The sequence below is a fragment of the Delphinapterus leucas genome, chromosome 9, assembly GCF_059928025.1.
Source record: "Delphinapterus leucas isolate spDelLeu-1000000601 "Yukka" chromosome 9, BTC_Dleu_Yukka2, whole genome shotgun sequence".
NCBI classification, from domain to species: domain Eukaryota; kingdom Metazoa; phylum Chordata; class Mammalia; order Artiodactyla; family Monodontidae; genus Delphinapterus; species Delphinapterus leucas.
Genome location: NC_143137.1, coordinates 14,216,405 through 14,238,193, shown reverse-complemented (window position 1 = coordinate 14,238,193; position 21,789 = coordinate 14,216,405). Strand labels below are relative to the sequence as shown.

The window sequence follows — 21,789 nt, the reverse complement described above, 5'->3', positions numbered from 1 at the left end:
ATGAGTGCCTCCTTCAAACCCTAGTGCTCCCCACATGGTCTAGCAAATTCTACTGGCCACTTCCTGTCCCACTCCAGGGATCCAGATCTTTAACTTCCAAGCTCCTTGAGGTCTCCTTCCTACAAGGATAGACTCTTTCACCACCTACCTCGCAGAGGACTGGTGCTGCTTACTCTTCCGGGAGGAAGTGGTGCTGGTAGGTTGCTGCCGCATCACGTGGGCCACGCCCACATTTAAGGGTTGAGCTGCTGGAAGGGTCACATGACCAGTCAATAGCGCCGGCTGCTGCATGATGGGATTGTAATGGCTACCGTGAGCATGCGTGTTCCTAAAAGAAAGATGGGCAAAGAGGCTCTTTACTGGTTTTATAGAAACAGAGCTCATTTATAAGATAAAGTTCCCTCCCCAATTAAAAGCCAAACGAAACCCAAAAGGTGGGTCTCTCACTCCCCAGAGAGTTGTTGAAGGGAGGAGCCACCCCAGGTGACTTCAACAGGTAAGTTTCCCTGGTGCAGTAACATTTAAGTGGCAGGGACACAACTTGGTGAGTGAGAAAGAGGGCATTTCAAGCAGGGAGATGCCAAGTAGGCAGACTCAGCTTAAGTTCTGGGGAGAGAAAATAAATATTCCCTCCAGCTTTTCAAGTCCCTGAACAGGTGACTGTGCTGTGTATTTTATTTTAGAATTTACCAAGTGCCTTCAGTGGGTGATTCCACTCTGTGAGGGAGGCAGGATATCTCAGTAATACCACTTTATAAGGGAGGATATTGTAGTTTATGTGAGAAACACACTTCGAAGACTGGGCGCCGTATGGTTCTGGCGTTCGGAAGTGTTAACACTTTAGAATTTCCTCAGCGGCTAGCACAACGCTCGGGCGTGTAGTAGCTGATTAATGAGTTACACGCTTCCTGAATGAACAATTAGATTAACTGAAGGTTGACTAGACATGCATAGAGTTTGGTACTAAGTGAAAATTACTAACGTCAGACACATGCTGATAAGAAACATTGCCAGCCATTATCCTGAAAATGGGTTATATGGGATCTGGGTTGTGTGGCGCTCAAAGGCTTGTTTTCCCACAGAAATATTAAGAGTAGTGATGAATTAAGAGAATTGCCCATAAAAACCCATTTAATACATAATAAAATGAAAAGGTATAGAATTCATCTGAATTTTTAAAATATTATGAAATTTGTATTTGAAACTTAGGGAGAAAGATGAATAGGAAAAAAAGAAGTAGGGAGACACTTTTGGACATTTCCATGAACTTTAGAAACTGATGTTGTAGCTTCTTTACTTTGTTGCTATTTCATCTACAGACATGGCACTCTTTTTCCTTTGATACAGGTCTAGCACTGGTACTTCTCTTGTTTTTTAGCCATGATTACAGATGTTCTTTGGACCACACATGAAATGGAGAAGAGACTGAAAAGAAACTGTGTCGGCTTTAGGTGTCTTCTGTGGTCACCAGATCAGAGATGAGGAGGGATGAGGGATAAGAAAATATGCATGAGTGAGTGAGTACTGCTGAAATTCAATGAGCTAGAAATGCTGAAAGACAAAGGAAAGAAGGAGTACAGCGTACGTGTGGTCTTTTAGAAGAAGGGGTGAGGAAAAAAACACAACTGGTCAAACAGCTTTCCACTTGGTTGCTGTTCCTAATGAGCTGAAGAGGGAAGGTGGTCTTGCTGAGCATGAACCAGTGGGAATGGGGGAAGGGCAGATAACAGATCTATTTACTGCCTGTCATGTACCAGGCGCTGGTAGGGTACGTTAAATTCAGTCAAGTGCTTTGTTTCTTTATCTTAAATTTAAACCTCCCAACGATCCTATGAATAGACGAATATCCCCGCTTTACTGAAGAAGAACCAAGGCTCATACAGGTTAAGTAACTTTTCCCAGGTCCTGCAGGGCCAGACATGACCCCAGCTTTACCTGGTTTGAAAGTGCTGCCAATGAGTGGGGGGAAATGTAGGGGGAGTGCTGTCAGTGGGAAGTGAATGGGGCTGTGATAAACAGCCCGTGTTCCTCTCTTCTTCTTAGTAAATTAAATTAGAATTAGTATATTAGTAATTAGAAAATTAACTGGCAGAACAGAGGAAGCTACAGTTGAGGCTGGACTGGGGGCCTGTCTCTCTACCTCTCAACCTTTTGTCCAGAGCTCTTCATTCACAGTAGCCTTTCAGGTCAGAAAAGGAGCTGTCAGGAGGCTCCATGGTTGGTATGGAGACTGTCAAGAGGGTGAGGGGTGTGACCTGCCCTGCTGTTTGGGCTGAAAGAGAGACAGTGCAGGGGGCCACGGGAAGCTGGGGACAACTTGGGGGCTGCCATTTGCTTCTGCACTGGTGCAGCGGGGCATGGTGGTGGTGTTGGCGTGGGGTGGGTGGCAGGTACAAGGAAAAGTGGAAAGCGGCCATAAAAACAACGGAGCGACGTGTCAGTGATGAAGCTGGCGAGCGGGATGGGGTGGGGGGCTCTGGAAACAGATGCAGGGGGTGTGGCATGCTGGTGGCTGTCAGCTGGTTGCCTCTGGGGTCTGCGGAAAGTGCACTTGGATCTCGAAGATATGACTATCAACTGAAGAGACACACTCAGCAAACACACCAGACTTTATCATCCCAAATAAAGCCCTTTCTGTCAAGCCTCCCCCTGGGAGGTCTGCGATGACTCCAGTGTGCTCGCGTCTCGGAACACCTCGAGAACACTTTCCGGAATTGCATAGGAGCCCCAGGGACTCTCTTCCGCATCCTTTCGCTGGTGACAAATCTTTGTTTTCTGGGAGTGGAATTTAATTCTGAGAAACAACCAAAAAATCGCCCCATGCCAAGTCTGGTGAATTACACTGGTGATCAAATAATGGAACTGAATTTTGGGCGGAAAATGACAACTGACCATAATGTAATGAAGCTGATTTTCTAGTGTCCTGGTACACATTTATTTAAAAATAACCTCTCATTACACTGTAGTCTATTCCACCTAATAATCTTTTTAATTTAAAAACCAGGAGATTCTGGTACAGGCCAGCCCGGCAGCTCTCTGGGTCAGTGGTAGACGTGCCTCCCATCCCAGACATGCCTGCTGCCTCGCTTACCTCCAGTCGGCCAACTGCTGGGTGCCGGCCATGGTCTCGGGAATCACAGCTGCATGCTGCACCGACGTGTGCGTGGCCACCCCAGTCAGCTGCTGCCACGCCGGGGGAAGCAGGATCTGCTGGGTCCCACTTGGCCAGGCCTGCTGTAGGACAGAGGACGTTTGCTGTCACCATGTGTGTCAGTCATAAAATCAATCTGCATGAGTCAAGCACTTATTCTGTGCCCAGAGTTGTGCTAGACCCTGTGATAGGTGTGAAAGTGGAGACCTGCTCTTTGGCCTCAAAATCCAGGGGAGATAAAATTAGCACATGGGACGTCAACAGAAGATAATAAGGATATGGGCAAAGAACTGTATGGAAGCAATTCATTCACATTGAAGAATGATTTATTTATGAATTTGCTCTAATGAACAAAGCTTAAAATTTCCAAGAGTTCATTTATTGATTTATTCTGTCACACAATTGCGTGCAAGAGATTGAGGTAGTTGCATTGGGCCATACAAGGGTAACTTCTTGCCCTCAAGAAGTTTTCTGTCTAGTATCCTTTATTTAATATTTTGCCTTGTGTTTATCAGCTAGAATCTAGAGGTCCAACTTGTGTTATCTTCTGAATCTAAGTTAACATAATTCTGAGATCACCAAGTATCCGATACTTGCCTGCAACTGAGGGCAGGCGAGTGTGATGTACAATCCTTAGCTGGGACCTTAAGCTTACCTGAGAATTACCCTGACCTCCTCAAAGCAAAAATGAGACAGTGGGGGAGTCGCAGCTTGATTCTTCGTAAATATTAAGCGTTTTCTAAGAAGTCTAAAATGAACTTTCTTGATTCCTCCTTGAACAGACTTACATGTGTGCATGCACGTGCGTGTACTGTGTTTTGAGCTCTCTGTATCTTCAGTCACTATTCTGCTTGCCTTTGGTTATTAAATGATTCACAATGAACACAGCTGTCCAAAGCTGGACACTTGAAGGAACACCACTAAGGTAAAATTCCTCTTGGGCAGGGCAAGGACTTAAAGATTTGGGATCTTAGTTATAGCTCTCTTTCCATTGGGATGGAGATGACTGACACTGGGTAATTAATATAATGTAGTGCTCCACAAACTGTGCATGTGTTTAATATGTGTGTTTTGGCTCACGTGTACAAACAAGCACTTCTGGAAGTGGATTACAAATTTGAGTCAAGGCTTAATAAGTAGTGATGTGTATAAAATGATATAGCCGCAGTTTAGACCTGAGTGGATCGTTCACCTGGTCGATCCTGTCATCTCTGTGGCAGATGAGACCCAGTGAAATCTCGTATACCTTGTAGATATTGCCTGTTTGCTTACCGATCTTTTTTGATAGAGGCAGAAAGCTCAGGGACCACAGATGAAACAGTAAATGCTTAATAAATGTCTGTTGATGAAATGAAGGAAGCAGTTCTACCAAGGCAAGTAACTATACTTAACTGTATTTCAGGTTTACTGAATTCAAACACGGTGAGCAGAAAAATAATTTAATTGACTGAAACAGTTATGAGCTCAAAAGCTTAAATGAATAAGTTTCACTGGCAGTAAGATTTCTACTGATTTTGCCTGTAAATTATTTCAGATCTCATAAAAAGCATGTGTTTTGACTAATGTCATTTTAAAATAATACATCTTGATATCAAGCTAAGGACATTATTTTTTCCCTATTTCCCTAAAATGAATATTAACATTTTACTTCAAAGGGAGATATTTTTGTACCTCTATCACTGATTGATGTGTTCAACTCATTTCAGACAACACTTCATCAGATATTTCTATAATTTATTACCGCTTTATAAGATTAGCATTGATATTTCTGGATGCATACTGTGTGCCAAGCATAGAACTAAGACCATAAATAGATTTTCTGACTTTCTCTTAAGACCAATCCTGTGAGGTAGGGACTGTTTTCCCCTCCTTTTTCTCAAATGAGTAAACTGAAACACAGAGAAGTTAAATAGCTTGCCTGGAAATATGGTAAATTAAACATACATTTACTGCTCTCCCTCTTTAAGCTCAACTAAAATGACAGTGAAGGAATGAAAAAAATATATAGAGCCATAGGACAAAGAGAACAGGAAGTGACAATAACAGTTAACAAAATTTTAGAAGCTGTTAACCAGAAGGGCGATTACTGAGTTCACAGACTGAAGGAATCTAGGGACAAGTCTGTATATTAAACTATGAGATGCCTTCACCCCCAGATCCCTGGTATGTAGAATTATTACCCAGCCTCCCCAGTCTCAAAGCAGGAGCCTGGAGGATTCTCTCTAGGGAAACTGACTATTCCAAGAGAAAAAAATATATAGATACATTTGACAAGAGGGGATCTGCCAATGAAAATGTTGAGCTCACTCCTTACTGGTCTATACAGAAGCCCACATTCAGCTATGGAGAAGTCCACCGCCCTGCCCCTGAAGCTCTCCAGTTATTTCAGTGCTTCAGTCTTAGATATGAATGAACTGCCAGGGATTGTCAGATTTTAAAGGAAGCTTCTAAGATGAAAGAGACTAAAACAAAAAAATGAAACTCACAGGAAACAACAACAGTGTAGGAATCAGAAGAAAATTTCAAAAAAATATGTAATTAATGTCCTCATAGAGGTAAAAAAAATCTATCTATCTATCTATATATCTCCATGAAACAAGATCATGTATAAGAAGATATATCTATATTCAGAGAATGAGAAAGAACTCTTGGAAATGAGACCTATGACAACAGAAATTAACGATTCCACAGAGTTGAGAAAATATTAGGAAGTAGCATAGATCGAATATATAGAGACAAAAAGGTGGGCAGGGTCAGGGGGAGATATGAAAATCATTAGATCACTTCAGAAACACCAGCACCTAATTAATAAGAATTCTGCAAAGAGGGAACAGAGAAAATGGAAGGGAAGAAGTTAACAAAGGCAAAAATAAAAGAAAATTCTCCAGGTAAAAAGGGCAAATAGGTTGTCCAGGACAATGTATTCTAAAAGACTCACAAGGAAACATGCAGTCATGAAATCTCAGACCACTGCAGACAAGGAGAGTCTTAAAAGATTTCAGAAAGAGAGAAACATAACAACGACTGAACTTCTCAATGTGCTCAAACACGTCAACACATCAAACACACAAGCCTTTTAGAACTCTGGAAGAGTTTGGGGCTGCATAATAATAGACACAGAGGAAACTAACCCAATGAAAAGATGAGACAATCATTAATTCCAGGAAAAACACGTTGTACAGGAAAAGAAATGGAATCATAGTATATTATGAGGCTCAGCTGAAAAATAATATGATACAATATCGATGATAATAATTAATTATATTTAAATTCAAAAATAACTTCCCCAAAGTGATACAGCCAGTAAGTGGTGGGGCTGGCACCTGGACACGGGCAGTCAAATTCTACAGCCCATGCTCTCAGCCAAACTACTACCTCTTTTTACGGAGATGATACATAAAAGTGCTGGCCCTATTCAGGATCAGGTGTTGGTGGTAACTGCATAAAAGTGGTATGAAAGAGTCTCCCTTATTCATTAACAATATCAGGCACCAAGCAAGACTGACACAGACGGCAAGACAGAATGGTTGGAAAGACTGGCTGAAAATAACCAGAGAAGGTTTTGAGAAGCATCGAAGTTTTGTATTTTAACAGTTTAAAGAGTCCAAGCCAGTGGTTTATCCTTAGGGAAACATTTAAAGGGGTTCAGGTGATACAAGCTGATTGGCTAGAAGAATGCACAAAACTTCTTCATGGCAGGGCAGAGTCTACAAGGATCTGGCAAACAGAAATCTCCATATCCTGGGGGCTCTGAAGGGTCAAAGCAGGTTTGGGATCTTGCCATTTGAAAAGTGAGATAAATTCAATACTGTATCAATCAAGAACTGTACTTCCCATCTCTCTACCTTTACCTACTCATTCATAGTTTCTGATGGTGGTCAAGATGCCAGCTCTGGGCTGGGGCTTGGAAGGACAGAGGTGACAGCTCCTTTTAGGCGGTATCAAAAAAGTGTTACTGGTAAGGCAATCCATATCACCCTCGTGTCACTGAAATGAGAGGGTGTGATTATACTCTCTTCTTCCATGAACACATCTTTGGGGTGCCCCAGAGAGAGGGACATGTCCTTTGAGGGACATGTGATGCTGCTGGGAGGTGGGGCAGAAAAGGGCAGAGCAAACAAAGCTAACATGAGGGATGGATTTAAAAGACTCTATAAACTTTCACAGATAAACTCCTGGAAAAAGTATAACTATTAGATAAAAAGAAATACGCAGAATTTTGGGATATATTTAAAGTAATAATCTTTGGAGTGCCTCTGCCTGATACCTAGAAATTTATCCCAAGAAAAATGAAGGCGTCAGCTTGCGTGTTTAATTATTGCTTTTTTTCTTTTTTTTTTTATAGCTGCCCTACTAGTTTTAGAAGTTAGCTTATTTTCGTCCTTTGAAGGGACCATTAAACAATACCTAGGAGAGGACTTCCCTGGTGGCACAGTGGTTAAGAATCGCCTGCCAAGGCAGGGGACACGGGTTCGAGCCCTGGTCCGGGAAGATCCCACATGCCACGGAGCAACTAAGCCCGTGCGCCACGACTACTGAGCCTGTGCTCTAGAGCCCGCGAGCTACAACTACTGAGCCCGCACGCCTAGAGCCCATGCTCCACAACAAGAGAAGCCACTGCAATGAGAAGCACACGCACTGCAATGAAGAGTAGCCCCCGCTCACTGCAACTAGAGAAAGCCTGTGTGCAGCAAGAGAAAGCTTGTGCGCAGCAACGAAGATCCAATGTAGCCAAAAAAAGAGAAAAAACCCAAAAACCTAGGAAAGCTCGACCTTAATACGCTAACATATTGGCATGAATTGAGTGACAGAAAAATCAAAAGCAACCAATAAACAAAAAGACACACAGTGATGCTAGATAGGACAGGACTTTTTTTTTTTTTTTTTTTTTTTAAATTTAATCTCTCTTAGGCGTCTCTGCATGTCAAGACACTTTGGTCTACCATGTCTTTGACGCGCAGGCTCAGCGACCATGGCTCACGGGCCCAGCCACTCCTACTGCAAACAAAAGGGAGCTATGAGGACCAGAGACAGAGGAAGGAGTAGAAGGTGTGCTTTATACGCTGAAGGTTCTCTGTTTACAAACTTTCAGCAAGACACAGCTTTCTGTGCCATCGGAAGCTGGTGTTAGTGGTCATTTGCAGTCTCAATTTGGACATAAGGACAAAGAGATGAAGAATGGCTAATATCAATCTCAAACAAGCTGTTCCAGAAAACAGAAGAAGAGGTAATAATATCCAGCAGATCTTATGAGATTGGTGTAATCTCGATGCCCAAAGCAGATAAAGATTCTACAAGAAAGAGAAATTCATGCCGCTTCTCACTTATGAACATAGATGCAAAAATACTAGCTGTAGTGTTTGCAAACTATCCAGAATTGAAAAGCATACAAACACATCAAGCACAACATGATTAAATAAAGTTCACCCTGGACATACAGGGATAGTTTGACATTACAAAATCTATTAAGTAACTTGGTACACTAACAGATAAAGAAACCAAAACACAGGAGCATTTCAATAGATGAAGAAAGAACATTTGATGCAACTTAATATTAATTCATTAAAAATTAGCAAACTTGATGAAGCGTCCCTATCAACTCTTCAGAGTAAACAAAATCCCTAATGGCAAGCAGCTAGAAGAATTTCCTTTAAAGTTAGGTTCAAGTTAAGGATGCTCAATATTAACACTGTGATTAAACGTTGTGGAGGGGCTGTCAGCACAGTGATATAAGGACAATAAATAAAAGTTATAAAGATTGTAAAGGAAGAAACAAAACTGTATCATTTGTAAATGAAAAGATAGTCTACATAGAAAATCCAAGGGAATTCACAGAAACAATCAGAACTAATCAGAGTTTGGAAGGATTGCTAGATAACGAACTCAATAAAGAAAAATCAGTTACATTCCTATGAACCAAAGATAAATAATTAGAACATACAGTTAAAAAAGTTATTAATAACAAAACTGTAAAATATTTAGGAATTATTCTAACAAAAGAAAACTTTAGTGAAAGGAATAAAAGGTAATTTATATACAGTTATACCATGTTCAGGGATGACTTAATATTATAAGGATGTCCTGAAAGTAAATATAAATCCAATGCAAGTCCCATAAATACAAACCAGGAAATTTTGGGTTTTGTTTTGGCTTGTTTTGGAACCAAAATTCTTATGTAAAGGTGATGATAAAATTCACACGGAAAAGCGAAGGGATAAGAGTAGACAGCGAAATTTTGAAGAACAATATAGGAGCAGGGCTTTTCTGACCAGATACCAGACATATATTAAAGTCATAATAGTTAAGACAATAGGATATTGGAGAGGACAATGCAATAGCATACGGTGAGCCCAAAATAGACCTATGCAATTTGACTACCTTAAAATTAAAACCCCAAACCTCTATTCAACAAAAGACACCATAAGTAAGTGTCTTTGGGAACCAACTTTATTTAAAAACAGAAGTGCCTCTAAACTAACGACATTTTGGTCAAGCTGTCCTTGACGCCCAACAACAGAAACAGTACATACAGCATGGTGGTAAAAATACAGATGCTGGTGTCTTGGGTTTCTGTTCTGATTCTGCCACCTAATTGCCGTGTGACTTTGAGCCAGTGCTTGTGCTTCATTTCCCCTATTTGTCAAAAGGAGACAAATACCTTGCTATGTTGTGGGGATTAAATCAATAACAACTGTAAAGTGCCTGGCATAATGAGGATGTATCTGTTATTAAGGCTCAAGTGACATTAAGGATTATTACTGTTAGCGTTACACCACTATGGTTACCTAAAATTCCCACAACGCTTTACATATTTTCAACCAGTTTCACCTCTGTGATTTCATTCTAAGACTCTGTCAGGGTACCTGTGTGAACAGATAAGGAAGGTTCCATCCCAAAGCTTCTGTGATCCCGGTTTTCAACTATAAAACAAAGAGATAATCTCCAAGGCTCTTTCTGGCTTTAAAAAAATAATTTCAGTTTTACAAGGAAGAAACGCTAACTGACTTGCCTCGGGTCACAGAGGGTTAGGATGAAACCCTAGGTCTCCCGTATTAATTTGCATTGCAAAGATACAATGATAATTTCCCCAGACTCTCCCTGTGTCTAAATTTCTTCTTGTAATTGTAAGCTAGATACTTAGGGAGGTAATTCACTTGGGCATCATTCAGAATATTACTGATATATTCTAATGATTTCAAGCATCTAACTCATTGCCAGGGAGGGAATTAGCGAAGATATAGCTCTTTTGTGAACAACATTAACATGGATCATAGTAATACCAGTAATAATAAAGAAAGAATTACCTGGGCAAGCAGACCTGGTTGGATCTGAAGAGGCTGAGCTCCTGGGGCTTGAGTGACGATGGGAACCGCGTTTTCCATTCTCACAGAGTAGCCACCATGCTTAGAGGGAGAGGCCTGCAATCCTAGTCCAGACAACGGGAAAGGGGGAAAAGGGCTAAGTGACTGGAAACAGCTGGACGAGGAGAACCTTCCTAGCCTGCTGTGTCAGCTCTCAGCTTCCCTTGGCACTAGATACCGCCTGGTCCTTTGGAAGTCTCCCCTTTAGTTTCTAACTTAAAAAAAAAAAAAAAAATTTTTTTTTTTCTTTTGGCCGTGCTGCATGGCTTGTGGGATCTTACTTCCCCGACCAGGGACTGAACCCGGGCCCTTGGCAGTGAAAGCGTGGAGTCCTAACCACTGGACCGCCAGGGAATTCCCTCTAACTTAAAATTTTAAAAAACCACGAAAACAGCCTTGAATGTTTTCAAAGACTAGGTCTTTGAAAGATTAAGGAATCTTTAAAGCCAAAAGTGGAACAGTTATGTTGGCAAACTACAGCAGGAAAACAACTGCTTTTGACATGAAGATATATCTGCCTATGTTAAAGCCAGGCCTTGGGGGAGGAGTGAGGTGGCTGGAATTGCACTGATTCAGACTGAACCACGTAGACTTACAGCAGGAGGGTTTCAGAGACAAATTCTTGAGCTTTCTGTGTAAACTGTAACCAAGCAGCCAACTCCAGCTTAGAGTTTTCAGGAGAAGAGGCCGGGGTGCATGGCCAAAGGATCACCTGGTGGGCACGTGGTCGGGGGGTGGTGTCCAGGAAACGCTTTCCAGACAGATTTATATTCTTCACAAGAACTGGGACTAGTTGGCTGTCGGAGATCGGCAATTTTTTACAGATAAGCCACACAGGATATTCCATGTGAGGAAACGCAAGAGCTGACATCAGCATAACAATGGGAACACACACAATGCGCTGATTTACAGACAGCAACTGGGCCTGGGCCGAAACCACTGGCAGGTGATGAGAATAACAAGGCGCTGACTTGGTGCCGAAACGTAAGTCCCACTGTTTCTAGGCTGGCCGCCGCAGTACGGGGGCCCTCAAGCTCAGTGATGCCAGGGCTCTCAGCAAAAGAAATGAAGAGGGCTTTAGCAGGACAGAAGAGTTTGGGGGCTGGCGCCCCAGAGGTGGTCCTCTTGGAAGCAGGTGAGAGGCTGTGTCCACTCAGCCTTACCTTGGAAGCCGGGTGGACACACGATGAGCGCTTGCTGGAAGGGGTCGGGCCGGGCGCAGATCTGGGCCGCTCCCGTCTGCAGGGGCATGCTCCGCTGGGCCACCGCAGCCATGGATGCCGCTGAGGGCTGGTAGAGTGCAGATTGGTAGTTTAGTATGGAGACTTCAGGATTGGCTAAGGAAAGAGTGGCACTGGTGGAGGTGGGAGCCTAAAGGAATGGTGGGGATTAAACAAAAATAAACACAAATAAAAAATGAGGGAGGTGGCATGTTGGGAGACACGAATCTAAATCAAATAAATGAACTCAAAGAAGAGCAAACAAACAAACGAAAACCAAGAGCAAAAAAGCAAAAACAGAGGGGAGTGGAAATACAGTTGGAAAGTCTCAGGGAAAAGCAGGCACCTGCAGCCCCATGAGACACAGAACCACCTTCGGTGCTTACATCCAGGCCTGTTCCTAACATTTATGGGGCTTGCAAATGCAAGTGGACGCCTGCATATCATGTCTAAATACTGCAAAGTTAAAAATCGGCTAAAGGACTTACGTTCTGCCCTTCCACCTGGACACGTACACTTTCATAACCACCTGGAAGACTGGGTTTGAGTTTGAATCCCTCTTAGATTCCTTGGCTTGGCCACTGGAACATGGAGCTGAATGCCTGCCTTCCTTCTCTCCCTGTCCCAGCTCTGTCCCACAACTTGAGGGCCTTTGGGTGCATGTATTTGGACTTGGTGGTACAGTCCATACTGGGGAGGATGAAACCAAGCCTGGGGTGCCAGGTACCCAGAGCTTGGCATGGAAGCACACATACCTGGGGAGGGCCCAGGCAGGGGGCCCTTTTTCTCAGGTCTAAGGGCAGCACTGTTTACAGATGCCCTGAGATGATTGCAGAGCACCGTTACTGTAAAGAAATACGCTGCAGAAATAGAGACGGAGAGGGACATGCTGAGACTGGGGTTACTTGTTGGAATTCGGTGCATTCTCATGCTGGCGTTCAACTACTAAAGCTGGAAGGCAGGGAGAAAAGATGCCAGTGGGTCAAGAGAACTTAAATGGAGATGGGTTAGATAGATACTGAAGTTATGTCCTCTTTCCTTTCTCTTCCAGAAAGAGACAGCATTTGAGATTGAAATTCCATGTGAAGCAAAGCCACGCACGGAAGGAAAAGAAATTCTAAACTGAGAATTCTCCAGTTTCACCCCATCTTAGTCTTCTTCATGCTGAGCCTTTAGCAAGATAGGTGGAGTTACCTATGGCTTCAGATTCAACCTTTATAAGAGGTTTTGCCACTAGAGGTTACAAGCACTAAAAAAGTAAGGAGGGAAAGAGCCACAAGGATATCGTGGACACATACAAAATCAGGATTTCAAGAAAGGTATGCATGTGTGTCAAATTTGATAAAAAGGATAAAGTCTCATTTTACATGATTTTTATACTTATATTTGATGCTGAATTTCAGTGCAAAGCAAAAGAATTTGAAAGTAATCACTAAATTATTTGGCGCCCTTGTTTAGATTTTAAGATATTATTGTAACAATAAGTGTCTGTTTTTGCAGCACCACACAATTGGCCTCCAGGTAGTGTGACTGGGGATGCACGTGTGACACGTGTGGGCCAGCATCTTTTGTTGGGTTGGCCAAAAAGTTCGTTTGGGTTTTCCGTAAGATCTTATGAACTTTTCCCATAAGATCTTACGAACCTGAACGAACTTCTGGGCCAATCTAATTTTTTATTTTTTGTTGAAGTATAGTTCATTTACAATGCAGTGTTAGTTTCTGGTGCACAGCAAAGTGATTCAGTTACATATATATGTGTGTGTGTGTGTGTGTATTCTTTTTCATATTCTTTTCCATTATAGGTTACTAAAAGGTATTGAATATAGTTCCCTGTGCTATACAGTAGGTCCTTGTTGTTTATCTGTTTTATATACAGTCGTCTGTATTGGGCCAGCATCTGTGTTGCTACTGATGGCACGACTTGTGTTTCCTCTTTGTTCTCTCCATGGCCTCACCTCTCTGGGAGGCTTCCCCAGATACACACTTCCCACCACCTGCTTGCACTCTACACACCAGAGACCAGACCCTCCTCACATCTTCCTGCCTCTGGGCTTCCCTCTTCAGGGCACTAGCACCAATCTCCTCCAGTTCCCACGCTGGCGCTCAACTACTCCCCCTTCTGGCCAGTCGCTGGTACTGCTGCTCCTTCCCTCGAAACGTCCCCAGAACCCTCTTTTTAATCACTACTTCCTTAGCTGAGGCCTGTCCTGGTGCCTGGGACCTGTAAGGCCCTGACTAGTGATGCTCTGGCCTCTGCTTCCTCTCTTCCAATTCGTTTTGGACACAGAGGCTAGAACGTTCTTTCCAAAAGACTACTTTGTGCATGTCACCACCCTGCTCAAAAATCTCCAATTGCTGCCTAACGAATACTGTGTATGCATCTTAGTCTGGCCCTCCTTCCTCACAGTTAGGCCAACCTTCCCATTTCAACGTATCTTCTACTCTTCCTGCTTACGGCACCAGCAAGATAGTCCACTCACTGTGATGGGGCTCTGGTGATGAAGACCAAAACCACGGTGATATCTTGGCAAGGAGTTCACCCGACTGGCTGTGGCTGCCTTAGCCTGAGGACTGAGCTAGGCACTGGGTGGGAATGTTTATTATTTTGGACTCGGCTGTAGAGAACATTAGCTCTTCCCACTAAGGAGAATTGTAAGAACACCAAGGGCCCCCAGGGGGCAGCAGATTCCAGGCAGCCTCTCCTAGAGTTTAGGCAGAAGGAGAGGACAGGCTGGGAAGTAAAGCTGGGCCTTAGCAACACACCATGCCAGGAATGGCCTGGAAAACAGGGTCAATGACTCTTCCGTGGGAGCAGAGGACCTGTCGGAAAGGAGTAGATGGCCCAGCAGAGTATTCACACTTCAGGATTAGAACATATACACTCCCTTCCTATGGGGTGGGGTGTGTGTGTACACACACACACACACAGGTGTGCTGTTGTCATTAAAGATTGATATTAAGACTGAAAAAAATCTAGGGACATTTATTTGGTGGAACTGGTAAGGCTGGTTGGTGGGAATAAAATTAAAAGTCTCTTAGATACCAGCGGCAGCCTGAGTGAGGACTTGGGGATTATTCGTTCAGTAACTATTTCCTGGGTGTCATCCATATTTTGAGCAGTGTATTAGGTGCTAGATTCTTCTAATTTTCTGCAAAAGGCTGGAAAGCTGCAGGAAGAAAACCTCAGTTTCCCTGTCCCTTTTTAGTTCTAACTGCTGGAATTCTGGTGACAAGACTGATGAATTGATTCTCCCCAAGAGCTGGAAAAGGACAGGTTTTATCTGTCTTGAAAGGAGACCGTGTGGACCCAGCAGTGTGGACACCAGGAGCAAGGGCCTGAGCTGGGTGACCGTCAGCATCCCTTCCAGTTCTAGAATTCTTTATCAGGCAGATGTCGGTCATAAAAAGATCACAGCACCTCCTTTACCTTGTTCCCACATCAAGACAGGAGAGCAATAAGAGGTACCATCTCAGAAGTAACTCCCTTAGTGAGTCATTTCTGGGACCTTTCCATGAGCCAGTAGTCAATACAAAGAGTGCCTGGGATTCTCAGATGAAATAACCTTGGGAACACACACTTTCTTACAGAGTTGAACGTGACAGCAGAGGGATTCTGTCTGTTGTACGTGATATTGGAGGAGTTTTGTCTCCTGACTCGGTTTGGTGGGAAAGTACAATTCCTGTCGCTCACACTATCAACCCCGCCTGCCTTCCCCTCCGCTCCCCACTCACCTGGTTGTGGACGGTGTTCAGCTGGTTGTTGAAGGTCATGGTCAGGTTGGTGGATGTGCTGGGGGCCACGTGTGTGATGAAAGGGGTTTTGCTCTGGTTTACCGTGTCGTACATGTTCACCCGACGCTTGCAAATCTCCATGTTCTGGAAACATGATTTGACGCTGTTCACGCAAAAGGCAGAGACAGAGGCATTAGGGAAAGACAAGAGGGTAAGGTGGAATCCAGGGGAGAAAACGGAGAGAGAAAAAGAGAGAACAGTTAATCTAATAAACAAAACAACCGGGACACTTCACGTTAGGTCTCAGTTTCCTGGATTTCTCATGCAGCGTCTGCATTTGCAAGAGTCGGCGGTACTCAGATGAATCCCCCCATTGTCTCACTACCTCTTCTCCCCATCCTGGTGGGTAAAGGTTCTCCGTCAGCACAACAGACCTCTGGGCTCTCACTGCATTTCCTCATGCTGCTGATCTGCCTGCACCTTCACCGCTCATTCTCAGCTTTCAAAGTGGTTTCTGGCGCATAAACAAACGTATAAGTTCTCTGGGAGCGTTGAACAGCAGTTGATGACCTGCCTCCACCTTCCTCGCGCTCACCCTTTCCAGCTAGTCTAGGGCACCAGCGCCATCTAGGGGTCAGCCAAGGAACTAGCCAACCCAGTACCAGGACCTCGTGCCACGCCCCTGGATTGTGTATGGAATGAAAACAATGATCTTAATGATTACTGCTAGTGGCTAACTTTACTGACAGTGTGGTAGTTGTTTGCAAGCACTGTCTCATTCAGTCCTACAGCAACCACGAGGGGAAGAGATACGACCGTTGGCCCTATTTTATGAGTAAGGCTGAAGCAGACAGAGGATGGGTAATTTGTCAAGATCAAGAGCTAATTATTGGCAGTCTTCACATACACATGTACATTCTCTTCACCTTCCTTCATTCTGCCTTTCAGTTTTCTAATTCTTTCCCAGTTACATGAAGTAAAGTTTCTCTTCCTCTTTTTCTTTCTCCATTGCATTTGTGAATCAAAACAAAACTCTAATTATGAAAGTCAAGTATAGAAGTGTTGCTGATACCAGCATCAAGGACAAGGAAAGCCACGAGTGGCCCTGACCAAGCTTTTGAAAATCCACCATATAGTGTCCTTTAGAATTTATACATTGTTTTTCATTCACTTGTCTTCTTCTAATTAATTTTCCTCAAATGGTAATATTCAAGATAATGAATATTAAATTTCAATTTAAAATACTTATTTTAAGTATAAATAGTTTAATAACAATATAAAATTCTACTCTTTTAAGATTACAAATGCACACTGTTTCCACATACTATAGGTAAGTTATATTCTGGGCCAAGCAGGTGCTTGTGGGCTATCCCAAAACATCCTCTCCATGAATGATGTTCTGAACTGACTTAGACATTCTTTCTGAGTTAATGACTACTTACATTGGCTACACAATGCACACTAAATAAACACTTACTGACTGACAGCCCTGGACAGGAAGGAAAACGTATTCTCCAGTAACCAAGAGCTAGAAACACTATTACTAATGCTGGTAATGCCAACATGTTTTGAGCATCTACTAAGTATCAAGCCCACTGCTAAGTGCTTTCACATGGAGGCTGAAGGAATAAAACAATAGATTTTGTGTTCTTTTTGGACTGTAGTTAATGCATCAACGGTTTTCTGACAATTCAACACAAAGCTTTTAGACTCAGAATCTTCTAGCTGAAATGGTCTGAGTTTTTAGTTTCAGTTAGAGGAAAGCACTTTCACCTTGGGTTCATTCTGAGAGTGGTTTTAAGGAATCTGTGCACCAGAATCCTGGCGTGGAGAAATGAGTGGAGTCTCTTTCACCTGTTAATCTGGATGCTGGCGTAACCCTGGCCGAGCCCCAGAGGTGGGGTCTCTAGCAGGGCGGTGGGGTGGCCTGGAGGTTTCTTCTAGCCCCAGAGTGCTCCATGGTCTGCCCAACAAGTTCTAGGGTTACCTGGGGATCAGGCCTACTCTTGGGTAAGCCTGGGTATGCGCAAAGACCCTTCTTTCCTTCCGAGGCTTATTTTCCGAAATCTAAGTTGTCAGTTCTTCTCTTGGTCTCACACCAAGTTCTGAATTGGAAGCTGATGCCCATGGATTCCACGCTTGGTCTTCATCCCACACAGTGAAGCACCCTATATCTGTTTCCTTACAGAACCCAGGGACAGACAGAACCCTGAGGTCATTCAACCAAGCCCCCAACTTTATGCAGGGGACTGTCTCACTGACTTGGTGCAGACGGTAACGGGAGCCCTCTAGTCAGCACCCCTCCATCTCCTATCTATAGCTGTTTCTCAGTCATCCCACTTCACCCCGAATACGCAAAGACTGATCTTATGGGGCCCCATCCAGCAAATCACCAAGTTTGCCTTTCTTTTGTGGTACAGACTGACACCCCTTGACTTACCCCTACCACACCCAGAAAAAGGACAAATCCCATGAGAGTTTGCAAGGGATGGGTCCAAGTTCCTTCTTTATACAGGAGTTTGGTTGTTTCAAACGTGCTTCTAAGTTAGAGGCAGTGTCTGGTCGTTGCAATAAAATTTGACTTGCTCAACAACAGCTAATAAGGAACAGACCTGAAACTGAGGAAGCACCGTCCATGGTAGGTGCCACACCATCCTTTCTCATATGCTGGTTAAGGTCAAATCCAGCCTTAATCAGCCCAATCTGATTGTGGCCATGGCAGGGCCCATGATGACCTGCAGCTGTCTCTGATCCGCGGCCTCTTCCCGTGTATTCCCTCTCCCTCCTGACCCTATCTAAAATCTGCTGCTCTCTCGAGCACCCTGCTTCTCCCAGCAGACACCCAGGGAGGTGACTGTTTATTCTTTCACATCCCAAGCGCCTCGGGGTCGAGAGGCTGAAGTGCTATCTCTCATTACTCTCTGTTATAGGCTGAACTGTGCTCCCCAAATTCACATTAAGTTAAAGTTCTAATCCCCCCGTACTTAAGAATGTGACTGACTTTGGAGATGGGATCTTTAAAGAGGTAAAATGAGGTCATTAGGGTGGGCCCTAATCCAATTCCTCAGAAGGAGGAGGAAATTAGGACACAGACATGCAAAAAAGGAAGGCCATGTGAAGACACAGGCAGAAGACAGCCATGTGTAAGCCAAGGAGAGAGGCCACAGAAAAAGCCAACTCTGCCAAACACCTAGATCTTGGGCTTCTAGAATGATGAGAAAATAAATGTCTGCTGTTTAAGACACTCAGCCACTCAGTGGTCCTTTGTTATGGTGCCTCCTACTACCCCCTCCCACGCTCAGGCCGCACAGCCTCACGTCTTTTCTTTCCTCCTCATTTCGCCGAGGCCTGGGCCACTAGCTCAGTCCCGCCCACCTGGGAGACTTCAGAGGTCACCCTGACTCCTCGTCAGACATCCTGGCTTCTTAGTTCCTTCTCACCTCCAGTGACCTGCGGTCAATTCCAGCCACCCATTCCTTAGACTGTCCAACCGGAAACTGCTTCGCTTCCCCCAAATTCAAGCCTAGAAATTCAAGCCTCCCATCCGGTCACATTTTCTACCCATCTGGCTTATTCGACTATTACTATACTAACCGATCTCTGAGCTGACCAGACCACTCAGTCTCTTTGGACCCCTCCCATCTTCCCTTCTTTTCTCTTCTGGCTAAGCCTCCCATAGCCATCACTTTGGATTTCAGTTGCTCCATTGCCAACGCCTAACTCCGTGTCAACCTTTTTCTCTTAGCAGCCCGGCAACACTCCACCTGACGGACCCAGCTACCTCCATCCCTCCATGTCTCTCCATGCCTTCACCTGGGGAGCTCAGTTACAGCCGCGCTATTCATGTCCAACCTCCACGCTCAACGGTTCTGCTCTATTTCTCTGTTCCATTTACTCTGCCACCTCCCACTACCTAAACTTTCGGGAAACATCTTCTGAGCATCCTTTATCTCTAAGCTCTTACTACCAGACACTTCCCATCAGCATCTTAAATTGCTCAAGTCTCTTCCATATGAAAAGAAACACCACCCTTGGGCCTTCCCTAGTCACCCCTCTATTTTTTCCCTCCCCTTTCCCAGCCTTCCTTCTTGAAAAGGGTACCATCTATTTCTTCACCTCTCAATCTTTCAACCTGCTAAACTGGTTTCTGCTTCTACCATCCACTGAAACAGCTCTCACTAAGTTACCAACAACTTCCAAGTTGCCAAATCTGATGGGCATTTTTTTCCAAGCTTATTTGACTTGACCAAGCGACAGCAGACAGATCTCTGTTAAACACAACTCTCACCAGCCATTCCTCTGCCATCAATCCTTTAATGACTTCCCGTCGCTCTTAGAAGAAAGGCTGAAATCTGTAACACGGAAGGCCCGCCCCTGGCTTATCCTGGGGCCTCATCTCTCCCCCTGTCCTTCAGCTCCAGTGCCGGTCCTGCCCGTGTTGGAGTCTCCATACGGCAACGCCCCTTCCGCTCTCGCAGGCCCTTCCACCAGGCACCTCCCTCTCCTTTGGCGGTCCTGTCCTCGGGTCTTCCCTGCCATGCCCCAAGCAAGGCCCCCTTGTTACATGCTCTCCCCGTCCTATGTGTCCCCTGATAGCATCCTGGATATGTGGGGACCGCTGGTTTAATACCTTCCTCTCTCCTACAGACTGTAAGCTCCAGCGGGCGGGGGTCCCATCTGCTTTACTCCCCACATACTGCAGCTCCTGGCATAGCAAGCACACCGCACAGCGAATGAATGAACGAACGAAAGAACACACCCAGATCCACACTGGACTGAGTCCACTCGTGACCTCTGCCCTCGCACGTGGCTTTGCGTCACAGACGCTGCCATTCTGAGCACCTCGCTTCGTGCACAGACCCCCAGGGTCCGGCCCACCCGGCCTTGTGCCCTCTCACGCCCCACCGTTCCCCCTCTTTGGTGTCAAGAAAACTTCGGCCCAGGGTCCCAATGTGGCCACCACCTGTTTTGATAAGTAGTTTTACAGGAACACAGCCTCCCTCATCGGTTTATGTATCGTCTACAACTGCTTTCAGCTCTAATGGCAGCACTGAGCCGCTGTGACAGGGACCGTATGGACGCAAAGCCTCAAATATTTACTATCTGGGGCTTTCAGGAAAAAGTCTGCCCAGCCCTGGAATAAAGCATCGCATGGAACACCTACTGTGTGCTGTGGGGAAAATCGAGTAAGTGTGTCATGGTGACAAAGGGGTGGTTCAGGGTCTCGATCGGAGTGATTCTCTTATCAGCGTCTATGGTCAGCATCTTCTTCAACAGGTCGATGAACTCCCGCCGGTCCGCCTTTTCCACCAACATGTCACTCCCTTCCAAATCCGTCGTCATGTTTACCTGAAAGCAAGCGGGGACAGGTTACCAAGAGCCCGCGCGGCCTCCCTCCCCCTGACCCCTCTTATTTTGCGCCCTGCAGCTCCATCCTAATCTCTCGGTCACCCCTTCCCAACCCCCGGAAGGCTGTGTCTGCCCCGTGGGAGGTGCTGCCTCGGGTCATCACTGCCCACCGGACGCGGCTGTTCTCTCTGCAGGAGAGACAGAGGGAGGGCACGCCGGGAAGGGAGAGGCCACTGCCGGCACCTGCAAATGTATAAACGTGCCGGGGGTACCCGGCTCCTGTTCATCACTTAGGTGGAAATGCACCTCACATCACGCCTCACCGCAAAGAACCACAGGATGAAGAGAGTCCTGGAGACGGAGTGCGTGACAGTGTGAATGCATGGAATACTACTGAATGGTACACTTACAAATGGTTTAAATGATAAAAGTTATGCTACATGTATTTCCCCACAGGTAAAAAAAACAATAATTACAACCAAGTGGTAAAAAATAAGATGCAAAAAGGTTTATTTATTTAACCTTCCGAGGGAGATGCTGGGGCCTCAGCACCCTCTTCCCACCCCTACGTGTGTCAGTCCTCTTGCAGGTCCTGAACTAGGGCCCGAATTATTCAAGTCCCTGGGTTCGCTGGGATCACCTCTGGCCAAGGCAGGCAGGACATCTGAACACAGGATTTTTCTTCCAAGAGCAAAAGCTTATACTAGGATGGCCTTTAAAAGCCTTGTTTTGTGGTGCTTTCTATATTTTCCAAGACATGCGCGGGAAGGCGATTTCGGTTTTCTCAGGCAATCTAAGCTCCTAATCAACTGACAAGTATACTTTACTCAGAATCATGATTTTTGGTTACACTTCTCTTCCAGAAGAGGTGTGCTAAGTCTTTATTGGTCTGTAGCTTTATTTTTCATTGCTTTGAAGAAAAACTCACTTTGGGTTGCCCTGATTTCAGACTAGTTTTTACCCTAAAAATAGCTGA

The 21,789-nt window shown here is 44.7% G+C and overlaps 1 protein-coding gene across 11 annotated transcripts in view; it reads right to left on the bottom strand.

Annotated features, from left to right (window-relative positions):
* HIPK2 (homeodomain interacting protein kinase 2) overlaps nucleotides 1–21,789 on the bottom strand; it is a 196,828-nt gene that overhangs the window by 31,601 nt on the left and 143,438 nt on the right. For 7 of the 11 annotated variants that reach the window (XM_089917332.1, XM_089917331.1, XM_089917329.1 and 4 more), the window contains 6 exons: nucleotides 20,629–20,813; nucleotides 15,465–15,627; nucleotides 11,676–11,883; nucleotides 10,456–10,577; nucleotides 3,092–3,234; nucleotides 149–328 (listed from right to left, as the gene is read on the bottom strand). In XM_089917332.1, coding sequence (XP_089773458.1) covers nucleotides 149–328; nucleotides 3,092–3,234; nucleotides 10,456–10,577; nucleotides 11,676–11,883; nucleotides 15,465–15,627; nucleotides 20,629–20,813 — 1,001 coding nt within the window. The remainder of the gene's footprint in view (nucleotides 1–148; nucleotides 329–3,091; nucleotides 3,235–10,455; nucleotides 10,578–11,675; nucleotides 11,884–15,464; nucleotides 15,628–20,628; nucleotides 20,814–21,789) is intronic. The other 4 variants (XM_089917327.1, XM_089917334.1, XM_089917326.1 and 1 more) reach the window with 3 other exon arrangements.